Here is a 12,297-nt window from a genome sequence, read left to right on the forward strand (position 1 = left end):
AATCCCTGAACAGAACACTCATTCTTAACCCCTACATAAGAATCCACAAAACAGATGCTGGCAAGATGGCTCCTTGTATAAAGATGCTTGCTATACAAGCCTGATGACGTGAATTCAAGCCCCAGACCCCTAAGAAAGTAGGAGACAACTGACTCCACAAAGTTGTTCTCCTGTATACACACACACACACACACACACACACACACACACACACACACACACACATTTATAAGGTTTTTTTCTCTCCAAATGAATTCACAAGCATTCTTAGCCTAGTGAGTATATCTCAGTTGGCATGAAGCCCTGGCTTCAGTCCTGGTGTTGCATAAAACTAAGTGCAATGATGCACACCTGTATAGCAAAAGTCAGGAAGAAGAGACTGGAGGATCAGAATCTCATCATCTGCATAGCACGTCTGAAGTCAGTCGGGATACATGAGACCTAGAGAGGTGAAAGGGGAGAAGAGAGGAGGAGAGGGGAGGGGAGAGAAGGTGGTAAGGATGAGAGAGGAGGGGAAAGGAATAGAGGGGAAGGAAGGGATGAGAATTGGAGGGGAGCAAATGGGAGGAGAAGGGAGGAAGAAAAGGGGGACAATGGAACAGAGGGAGAGGAGAATGAGCAGGAAGGAGGAAAAGGAGAGAGAAAGGGAGGGGGAGGAAAAGCAGGCAGGAAAGGAAAATCAATCCCAAGAATTCATGAAACATCACAACTGAGACAGGGGACATTCAGATCTAAAGATCCTAGGACAAAAATAACAGTGAGACAAAAGCAGTTGCTCTGTGTTTGTGAACTGCCTGCTGGGGGGAGATAACTAGAAGTCTGCAATGAATTGGAACGATGATAGGAGGGAAGCAAGAGTGAGGAGAGTGTGGCAAGGTTGCTAACCCATTCTGGAAGAGGAGCTGATAGTTTGGGAAGTTTCCAAAAAAAGGTGCCAATCAGCTGAGTCGGTTTTTGTTTTGTTTTTTTTAAATGAGGGCAGTGACCTGAGTTTACTGTGCCTGCTTTGTGTACAGTGTGTGTGAAATGTGCAAAATGACGCATGAAATGTGGCTGGGGAGTGAGTGGGAGGAGAGCAATGATTAAGGTAAAAGGCTGGAGAGGTGGCTCGGTGTTTTAAGAGGACTGGCTGCTCTTCCGGAGGACCTGGGTTTAATTCCCAGCACCCACATGACAGCTCACAACTATCTGTAGCTTCAATTCCAGGGGTCTTGGCACCTTCACTGACATACATGCAGGAAAACCACCAATGCATATTTTAAAAAAAAAAAGGCTAGTTGGGGAGAACTTGTACACATCAACGTCATTCTTAAAAGAAAAACACAAAAATTCACTAGAGACATCTCACAAAGCATGTCTGTGACCACACCTCACTTTAGGAACACCTGACACAGTACGGAAATGAGGTGACACAATGATACTGATTGAATTTAGGATCACCTGAAAGGCACACCTGTGGATGTCTGTGAGTGTGTCTCCAGAAAGGACAGAAAACCCACAGATCCAACCCAAATATAAGCAGCGCTATCCCACAGGATGTGGTCCCAGATTGGAAACAGTGAAAAGAAAAATCTAGTTGAGGGCCACTATTCAGCTCCAGCATGACCCGCAAACCCACACCCACCTGGCTCCTGGCTTCCTGGTTTCCTGACTTCAGATGCATGCAACGTGACCAGCCACCTCACACCCCTAGTCCCAGCCTTCCGGTTATAAGAACGAACACTATCCCTTCTAACAGTGAACCGAAGTAAATCCTCCACCCCACAGCAATGAAAAAAGTAACCGATGTAGATAAAGGCACAGATTGGGCAGCCACGGCTCCAAATGAGGCAAACGTGAGACTGTGGCCAGAGTTCCTGAACTCGAACAACGAAGGAGACGCAATACATAACACAAACAAGAACGTGCGTATGGGAACTTCATCCAATGGGGAAGACAGGAAGGAGATAAGTCACCCACGGTGACCCTGCTGCGTCGGACATAATGGGGATGCCATCCGAAGAGTGGAAGAGCAGCGCAGGAGGAAGAATGGAGAGGACAGATTCAGTTTTGAACATTTTTGACTTCGAGATGCTTTGTGGAAAACCTAATGGGAGATGTTTTAGGAGAAAGGCTATACTCCAGACACCATGTATGCCTGCAGTGGCTGAAGCTGTTGGAATGAATGAGATGATGTATGTAGTCTCCTGGATGGCAAGGGACAAGAGTCGAGGAGAGACCAGAGGGCACACTGATAGATCTGGAGTGGGGCCCTTGAAGACATTAAGTAGTGACTCAGAAGGGCAGAAGAGAACAAGGAGGTGGGTTATTACAGAATCTAAAAGTCTAAACACAAGAGAAGGAATAGCCAGCTATCCAAAATGGCCCCAAAAGCCTGAAGAAGAGGACTTTCAAATTCTCTAGTTTTTGGTGCAGAGGCTTTTGACAGCTCCAACAAAAGATGGTCTTCAGAGTGGTGGACCAAGGCTCCTGACTATATATGAAGGAACAAGTAGGAAATAAGGACAGTGAGATCTTGTCATCCACCCTTTCAAGGAGAAAATGCCGAATAGCAGCTGGAAGTGGCCCCATGGAGAGGATCAGACGTTCAGAAAACACCTGAAGCATTGCAGGAAATCTGGTTCAGTGGGACTGGGTGTGTGCTAAAGGCATAGACAAATCCTAGAAAGGGTTTTGTTTTCTGCCCCTTTATCAGTGAGAAATGGCTCCCTGCTTAACCCATTAAGCTGAAACCAGAGTGAAAACACAGCAATCTCTGAACCCCTTTAACCACCCATTCCTTGCTGCCCGTCTGCTGTGCCCTAGGAGACTTCCAACTCCAGACCAAAAGCACCCGAGATCAATTGAGAAACCCGCCCGCTATACTTAACCAAAATTACCTAGATCCGTCTGAAGGACTTGTTCAAATGAAAAAGTACAAAGGGGCTGAGTTTGGCTCCTAGGATCTGGCTGCAGGGAAGGGCTTTCCCACTCAGAAAAAATGATCTGTCTCCTTGCGAGAGTAAGAAGGAGCAAAGAGAACGCTACTGAAATAGATTGCTTTAAAGTTCCCCAGCCTTGCCAAGCGCTTGTCCAAGGAGTCACAAACAAGAAGGCCAGGGAGGTTGGCTGTCCGAGGAGGACAAAGCTCATAGACCCCTGCGACTGGCTCTGGCCAAAGGGGCTCGCTCCCTCACCAAAGGCTCGAGCTGTGGTGAGCTGAGACTCATCCCTAGACCCTCTGCAGCTTCCACTGGCTTGTTTTCCAGAAACGAGATACGCATTTGCAAAGCCAAACAGACTCTGGCAAGGACAACTCAAAATTAGCTCCGCGTTTGTGAGCCTGGAACCCGGTCCAGCTGAGGGCACGGGAAGGCAGCCCAACAACCCCGGACGTTTTTTCCGGCTGCTGCCGAGGCCCCTTTGCAAGGATTGCCCTGGTTGCACCGTGCAGCCGCCGTGACCCAGGAGCCCCAAGCCGTAGAGCACGCGCAGAGAGGGGTTGCCTACCCTACCCGATCGGCGTGGCGACTCATGCTGCGGCGTCCGGGTGCCTCGCTCCAGCCAGGGCGCTGCGGACAGAGCCTGGGCTGCGGGCCGGGGACCTGGGAGCTGAGCCCGGCACCGCGGCTCCTGACTGCGCTTGTTTGCGCTGGGCCGTTTGCTTTTGGGATTTCTCCAAGGCAGATGGAGTCAGGGGGCCCGCTATCCCCGGGGGACAGTGATTCCATTGGAAGCTGGCCTTTGACAGGACACACACATGACCTTTGACTAAAATGGCTTTAGGGAAGGAAAAGTGTCCGGACGTTGAAGACCCAGCGTCCAAGCACCGCCATTCACACTTCCACCCCCAACCGCGCCGGGTTAATTTTTCATCTTTCAAGCAGAGCCTGTGAAGTTCGGTGTGCACTTCCCCTTCTTTTCTCTAGGATTCGTTCCTGTTTCCTGAAGCGCTTGCTGCAGGACTTTCCTGTTGTGATGTCCGGTGGATCCCTAAACTAGCATTTGCAGGTGAACTTAACACAGCGTACATTCTAGAAAGTTTCTGCAGCACCCTGGGGAATACGACCTCCATATTTCCACCCCTTGAACCGTGTTACGATTTTTAAAGGGATTTTCACAATCATGCTATTACACACCCCCCCCCGAGTGTATGGGTTCCTGCTTCTTGCTGCTACTGTACTTATAAAGAAATAGAGGCAAGGGATGTATGTATGCTCAATCTTCTAACCAGAGTGAAAGATCTTGGTCTCTGCTCTGAGTGACTAGCCATAACTGAATGATATTACAGCTAATATAAAGCAACTATGTAATTGCTTTAATTTGGTAGTTGTAAAAATATTAGATTTTGTTTTAATCAAATGGCAAGCCAATGGGTCATTGGTAGCCACGGATATCTTGGATTTATTGATTACATTTAAAACTTCGTGCACGTTTTGCTCTTTACCGGAGTCTGGAAAGATGCTCTAAGAATAAGATCTGGCTCCAGACATAAAAGAGTGAAAGCAGTGTCCAGCTATCACCAACACTATCAAAGCCATTGTCTTGCTTTTTTGACTTAAGTCCTTTCAAGTCCTTCATGAGAAGGGCTGAAGATAGAGCTCAAAGATCGAGCACTTGCATCACGAATGGGAACATGGGAGGGTTCAAACTGCAAATAGTTCCAAGTAATTCGAGGGAAAAAAATCCAATTCCTCATTTAGCCAGGCATGGATGATTGCCACTAGTTTGAGGCCAGTCTGGGTTACAGAGCAAGACCTTGTCTCGAAAAAATAAACAAGACACACGAACCCAGACAGACAGGAGCTATGAACCTGTGGAAGGAGCCCTGATCAAGCAGTCAGCAACTCCACACGGTTCAGTGCCATCAGAAGTGCCACAGAGATCTACAAAGACGAGGTGCCCCCATAGTCTCATTTTCTTCAGCTTGGAGAAGGACTCAAGTGACAGCAACCCTCAGCTTTGAAGGACTTGAAGGAGTTAGGCAGGAAGAGAAAAGGAGGAAGGACATGCCACCCCGAGACAGCCCTGAACACAAAAGGTTCCCCAGTGCATTCAGAGAACTGAAAACAGTTGAACCCAGCAGGAGCGCTTGGTGTGGGAGCCTGTGTCCACAGAGGAGAGTGTGGGTTTGGACTCTGACCCACCTCGTGAGTCACTGTAGGAAACTTGGACTTCATCCTGCAAGGCCAGTGAGTTGACAGAACTAGTCCTGGGTTATCAGCCCACAAGAAAAGGATGCAGGAGTCTAATGCTGTTGTCCAACCAGAATAATATTTATATCAGTGTGGGACTTAAGCTGTCCTGGCCACATGCAGTTTCTTTCTTCCTTTTTCTTTTTTTTTTTTCTTCTAGTTGGGAAGATGTAAGCAACATGTTTAACTTCAAGCAAGCCTCAAGTTTCTCATCAGTAAGACAGGATCGTGCTGTATGGCATGAGGATTAAATGAAATGGTGTAAGTAAAACCCTTAGCCTTTCTTCAGGGAGAGTCTGTGAACTAACAGGTAGCTACTGTTGCATTATAAACATTCTGTTTTGCACTCTGCATAACTACGGAGGAACTAGGAAATCTCTTCACTAGGACATTCTCCCCACCCTTTCTTCCCAGTCTCCTAGCTCTAGGCTCTTTGGAAATTTGTAGCCGCGCTTCCTTCTCTCCTTATCTTTGAGCTCCCTCTTGACTTACATATCAGTTTGTCCAATTCCTCAAGTTCCCCACTCCATACCCCTGTGAACTACCCACATGGGATGCTGCCTGCTAGACATATATAGTGTCCCACAGCCATGGCTGTTGCCACTGCTGCAGTCATGAAGTATACAACCTTGCCTGGGTATACAAACTTCCTGCAAGCCTTGCAAGTCTGAGCTGTTCACATCTATCCACCTTTCATCAAAGAGCCTCCTCTTCCCCCAACAAAGTCCTCAGACATTTGGAGGGAACACTACGGAGCTCTGTTTTTAACTTCTCTGTGGCTCCAAGGTTCCTCTCCTGGATTTGAGAAGCCATTGTTCATTTTCTCAGAAACTCGCAGCAACCCCTCCCTTTCAATTTCTCCCCTATTGATTTCACTTATAACACAACTGTTAAAATGCAACTCAGTATTCTTGACACTGAACATACAGGGGCCAATAAAATATCACTGCACAGAACCACATTCAAGCAGTTCATATGTACTGAATTTGCTTTTCTTAATGTGCCATCCTCTTCATTTAATTTACCTCATGTAGGCTTGGGTTTTTTTTTTAAACCTAGTTTTTTTGTGTTTTTTTTATTTTTTTTAATTTATTTAATACTTAATAATAATTCTTTGGTTTCCGGGCAAACATCCCCCTCCCCCCTCCCCTTCCTTATGGGTGTTCCCCTCCCAACCCTCCCCCCATTGCCGCCCTCCCCCAACAGTCTAGTTCACTGGGGGTTCAGTCTTAGCAGGACCCAGGGCTTCCCCTTCCACTGGTGCTCTTACTAGGATATTCATTGCTACCTATGAGGTCAGAGTCCAGGGTCAGTCCATGCATAGTCTTTAGGTAGTGGCTTAGTCCCTGGAAGCTCTGGTTGCTTGGCATTGTAAAACCTAGTTTTAATAAGGGTCTCAATGCTTCAACACCCTTCCACCCAAGGATATGGGAATAGGACAAGTAGATGTGGACCTGTTTCGATGTTGTTCTTTGGGGAGATTCCAATATCCATTTGTCAAGGTACCAGCCATCCAGTTCAGTAATGTCAGGATAGCAAGCATGAATCAGCATCAGTGGAATGATCCAGCAGAAACCACCAGGCCTCTGCTAAATTGGCACAAGTCAGTGAGAGCAACCAGGACACCAGGAGAAGTTCTCTGTCATGCCTCTCTCAATGAAGTGAAGACCATCAAAGACTTGAGACCAACGAAGTGTTGCAAGGCTAGCTATGCAAGCATCCTATCACCATCCATTGAGTCCAATTTATACTCTCTCCAAACATCGTGTACCCTCCAACCAGTCTTCCCTCAGCACAACACCACATGAGTCTGCATCACATGACATATCCAGAACCATCCACTTTCACCCCATGGCAGTAAGGGGCTCCTTACTTATTTTCTATTGTTTCCACTATCTCTTCCTTGAAATAACAACAATGCATGTGCTTATGGATGTGTGCACATATTGCTAGACGCATGCATATACCTCTCTTTCTCTCTCTCTCTCCCCCCCCTTTGTGTGTGTGAGAAAGAGAAGGGGGAAACACATGCAAACACACAACACACACGCGCACACACACACACACACACACACACATACACACACACACACATTGCTACAAAAGTTCTTCCTACAGATTCCCAAGGCCAATTCTTCCTCAGGGTTTAGGGCTTGTTGTCACCTCCTCAAAGAGATTTTGCCTACGTAGCCCATCTAAGGAGCTTTGTGACTGGATATTGGTTCCCCTTTATTGTTGCTTTCAGATTGTCTGTTTCCATGTCATGATGAGAATCTCTCTCTCTTCTTGGTCCTTGCTCATTTTCTGCTGTTTTCTCTAGTCTGAACTAATGGAACCTGGGACCCTTGTCCTGTTCAGCCTGTACAGTAATCCTCAGTTCCCAGGACTTTCCTTGTAGGTTTTTGGAGTCAGAGTCACTTGTAGCCCAGGCTGATCTCAAACTTAGAATGTCCCCCAAGGATGTTCTTGAACTTCTTGTTCTCCTACCTCCACCTCTTAACAGCTGGGATTACAGGTGTGTGGTACCATGCAAGCTTAGAAAGCATTGTTGATTATATACCAACAAAGGCTAGAACCATTTTTTTCTCTTTAAGTATATGTTCCTTTCTAAGAGGACTCTTCAGCGGATAAACCGGACTGTTCTCTAGAGAAGAACACACACACACACACACACACACACACACACACACACACACACACACACACACGCCAGGTTGAAGAAATCTAAAAGAAAAGAACCCAACATGCTCAAATTCCACCGGGCCGCTGAAGCATTTCTTCACTGGACCATCTCTTGCTGAGAGAACAGCCAAGAGGAATCAAAAATTGTAAGTTAGAAAAGCATCATGGGTCCAAGTTTATGTGGCACCAATGAAGCAAAAGAGGATAAGCAGCATTGGTATCTAAGAAGATACCAATGACTGCTATTGGGGACCCCAAATGAGAGCACATTAGAAGACCCTATGATGTCTGAATGCTCAGAAAATGCTTGCTACACGGGTAGATCAGATTCCAAAAAAAGCCACAGGCATCGGTTATTCTAGAAATGAAAAACAAATAAACAAATCCTGACACCAAAAGCACTGAGGACAGTTATCTGTGGAGTAACTTCCAGGTGATTCTAAACACCATGCTCAAAAACAATTCGCCTCATCTCTTCGTGACATAGAACTAAGACCCAAAGAGGAATGAGTAGTATCCCTGGTGTCTACTTGATCTTCAGTCTTTTTCTTCTTGGTCCTTCCACACATGATGAGCCTTCCCAGCATGCAGATGAAGGCCTGTTTTCTCATTTCTCCAAATTTTTACCAGCTGTTATCTCCAACCAACACCTATATCTGGCTCAACTGTCACACGGGTGCTTCTCAACTCCCAAATACTGAAACCATGCAGCCATTTAATACAGTTCCCAATAGTGTGGTGATCCCTATCCATAAAACTATTTTCATTGCTACTTCATAACTCTATTTTTCTACTGCTGTGAATCCTAATGTAAATGTCTGTGTTTTCCAATGGTCTTTGGGGTTTGTGACCCACAGGTTGAGAATCACTGGTCTAGGTCCTTTCCCCCACTCAACTCCCATGAGTTTGGGCTCAAGACAGCCTCCTCTGCTAGGCCGGGGCTGGGTCCCTTCTCTGCTTGCACACAGCACACAGTGCTGGCTGCTTTTTTCTGCTGAGTACTGATGGTTCCTGACTCAGCAATTCCCACAGCATATCTCATGTCTAGCAGACCACCTTAGCCAAAAAATTGAATTAATAAATTAATAAAGCAATATCTAAATGATTTTTAGAGAGATAGTCTGCGTTTGTTTTTAGCTTTTATTTGCTTTTTAAAAACAACTTTATTGAGGTGTACTCTTGATTTGTAATTCACTGATTTAAACTGTGCAGGTCAATGGCTTGGAAATGTTTGAAAAGATGCACAACCCACATCATGATTGATTACAGAACATTTTATCACACCAAAGAGAAGCACAATACTCCTTATCTGTCATTCCTCACGTCACCCGAACTCCTAGTCCTGGATGATCACCTGTAGAGACTGCTATATCTCTGTAGACTTGCATATTCTAGCCATTCCCTATGAATAATCATCCAATAACTTATCATCCATGATTGGTATCTGCTGACACCTTAGAAGGTGCATTTGTTCATAAGCTTTCATTTTTACGGGATGCATGTGAAGGATTATGGACCCTGGTAGAGAGAGTGGAAGGTAAATGAAGGCAGTATCCCTTAGACATAATAGACTGCAGCCTGTTAAATTGTCCAAATTCCTGAGTCCTAGGATGACAGCGAGAATGGGGCAGTCAAGAGTATCTGTCACCACAGAACAGGAGAAAGGGCATGGAATCCAATTCAGGTAAACTACCTCACCAGCCCTGCTGCGGCTGGGCTACTTGAGCAGGATCTCCTATGCCATCAGGACCCATTCTGAAAACAAAGTTCCTGAGTCAAACTCTAACTTAGCCAGATAGTAGCTGGTTGTTCTTCATATGTCACTTCTTCATCTCTACAAAAAATTATAAAAATGATCCCTGCCTTCTAGGCACATCATCAGAGAACTGAAAAATCATTAGAGTGAAATAAGAGGCTGCATGGAGAAGTGTGTAGTACAGACTTAGAATATTATAAACACTTGGTACATGCTTCTGCTTCTTGTTGAGTGACCACAGCTCTTTACATATTGTCCTATGCATAATGCAACATGAAAAAGGGACAATAACACACTTAAGGATGTTATCAACTATTATTGTGAAATTTTCATGATGTATTTTCATAGACTTTATAAATCTTGAGTGATTCATCTGAAGCCTAAAAATGACTTACTAGCTAGATGAGGTGATGCATTTCTTTTTTTTTTTTTTTGTTCTTTTTTTTCGGAGCTGGGGACCGAACCCAGGGCCTTGCACTTCCTAGGTAAGCGCTCTACCACTGAGCTAAATCCCCAGCCCCAAGGTGATGCATTTCTTTAATTCCAGCACTCAGGGGTAAGAAACAGACAGATTTCTATGCATTTGAGATCATGTCTCAAAAAACAAAACAAAACAAAACAAGCAAGCAAACGTAATAGAAAGTGAGAATCAAAATATTTTAGCTCCATATCCAGAGTTTAAATATGATGGAAGGATCTGAGTCTGTCCATATTCTTCAGGCCCAGGAGCAGAAAGAGTACAATGGCTTCCTGGACTTTGCATCATACCTGTTCCCCAACAATCCTCTCCTATGATTTCTTTATTTTCCTGTTACTATCCTAGGCACCAGACCTGTATATGACACCCTCTGCTTCACCTTCCTGGATCATCTGCTAAAAATATGTCAGAAATCAATTTTGTATGGTTAACCCTCTCCAGACAAAGGCAAAGACGAAGTTGGAATAAAACCATCTCTCGGTGTCACACACAACTGTGAGTGCCCAAAGAGTTTTTGAGACAGGTTGTCGCCAACAAATCATCCAATTATCCAGAAATTTGGAGAAAAGGGAGTAGCTGGTGACATGCTTTTGCATGCCGGCCTCCTAGAAGGTGGTTTGAATTAGTGGGCCTTCTCCTATCTTCTCCTGGACTGTTTTTCCTGTGTATCGAACACTGCTCAGATCCAGCCCCTCCCCCGCTCCCACTTCTTGCTTTGGTCTCCTCAGCAGCTCCACATAGGAGCACTAAGCAGGGGCTTTAGTCGTCAGCTCCGTTCATGACTATCTCTGATGCTACACCACAAGCAGCTACAGAAAATTAGCCTGACTCATATATCTTCTTGCCCTGGAGTCAGGATTAAAATGCTCATTAGTCTGCCTGACAGATATTTATTGAGACTCTAGTGTGTGCCAACACTGTTAAATACAAACATCCCACAGAAACAGAGGATTTGTCTCTGAAAGGAATTTTGAGCAAATGAAAAGAGACTCGGGAAGAGAAACATCATACAGAAAGCTCCAGTGCCTGGGTACAGACACTCTGGTGACAGATCTTATTTCACTATGTCAAGGATACTTCTTTCAGTTAAAAATAACATGGGTTTGGATTGGCAGGATTAATATAGTAAAAATGGCCATTTTACCAAAAGCAATCTACAGATTCAATGCAATCCCCATCAAAATACCAATCCAATTCTTCAAAGAGTTAGACAGAACAATTTGCAAATTCATCTGGAATAACAAAAAACCCAGGATAGCTAAAGCTATCCTCCACAATAAGAGGACTTCAGGGGGAATCACTATCCCTGAACTCAAGCAGTATTACAGAGCAATAGTGATAAAAACTGCATGGTATTGGTACAGAGACAGACAGATAGACCAATGGAATAGAATTGAAGACCCAGAAATGAACCCACACACCTATGGTCACTTGATTTTTGACAAAGGAGCCAAAACCATCCAATGGAAAAAAGATAGCATTTTCAGCAAATGGTGCTGGTTCAACTGGAGGGCAACATGTAGAAGAATGCAGATCGATCCATGCTTATCACCCTGTACAAAGCTTAAGTCCAAGTGGATCAAGGACCTCCACATCAAACCAGACACACTCAAACTAATAGAAGAAAAACTAGGGAAGCATCTGGAACACATGGGCACTGGAAAAAATTTCCTGAACAAAACACCAATGGCTTATGCTCTAAGATCAAGAATCGACAAATGGGATCTCATAAAACTGCAAAGCTTCTGTAAGGCAAAGGACACTGTGGTTAGGACAAAACGACAACCAACAGATTGGGAAAAGATCTTTACCAATCCTATAACAGATAGAGGCCTTATATCCAAAATATACAAAGAACTCAAGAAGTTAGACCGCAGGGAAACAAATAACCCTATTAAAAAATGGGGTTCAGAGCTGAACAAAGAATTCACAGCTGAGGAATGCCGAATGGCTGAGAAACACCTAAAGAAATGTTCAACATCTTTAGTCATAAGGGAAATGCAAATCAAAACAACCCTGAGATTTCACCTCACACCAGTGAGAATGGCTAAGATCAAAAACTCAGGTGACAGCAGATGCTGGCGAGGATGTGGAGAAAGAGGAACACTCCTCCATTGTTGGTGGGATTGCAGACTGGTAAAACCATTCTGGAAATCAGTCTGGAGGTTCCTCAGAAAATTGGACATTGAACTGCCTGAGGATCCAGC

General features: G+C 44.9%; 1 protein-coding gene and 1 long non-coding RNA gene across 6 annotated transcripts in view; one reads left to right on the top strand and one right to left on the bottom strand.

Moving 5' to 3' along the window:
- Enpp2 (ectonucleotide pyrophosphatase/phosphodiesterase 2) overlaps window positions 1–3,710 on the bottom strand; it is a 122,619-nt gene extending 118,909 nt beyond the window's left edge. For 4 of the 5 annotated variants that reach the window (XM_063264324.1, XM_063264323.1, XM_039079978.2 and 1 more), the window contains exon 1: window positions 3,495–3,710. In XM_063264324.1, the coding sequence (XP_063120394.1) occupies window positions 3,495–3,710 (216 nt within the window). The remainder of the gene's footprint in view (window positions 1–3,494) is intronic. The other variant, XM_063264326.1, reaches the window with a different exon arrangement.
- Window positions 3,711–3,860: 150 nt separating this feature from the next.
- Window positions 3,861–11,640, top strand: LOC120093657 (uncharacterized). Its single transcript, XR_005487117.2, has 3 exons — window positions 3,861–3,990; window positions 5,335–5,435; window positions 10,436–11,640. It is a non-coding gene; the product is annotated as an uncharacterized LOC120093657 (long non-coding RNA).
- Window positions 11,641–12,297: the final 657 nt, after the last annotated feature.

Source organism: Rattus norvegicus, chromosome 7 (genome assembly GCF_036323735.1).
Source record: "Rattus norvegicus strain BN/NHsdMcwi chromosome 7, GRCr8, whole genome shotgun sequence".
NCBI lineage: Eukaryota > Metazoa > Chordata > Mammalia > Rodentia > Muridae > Rattus > Rattus norvegicus.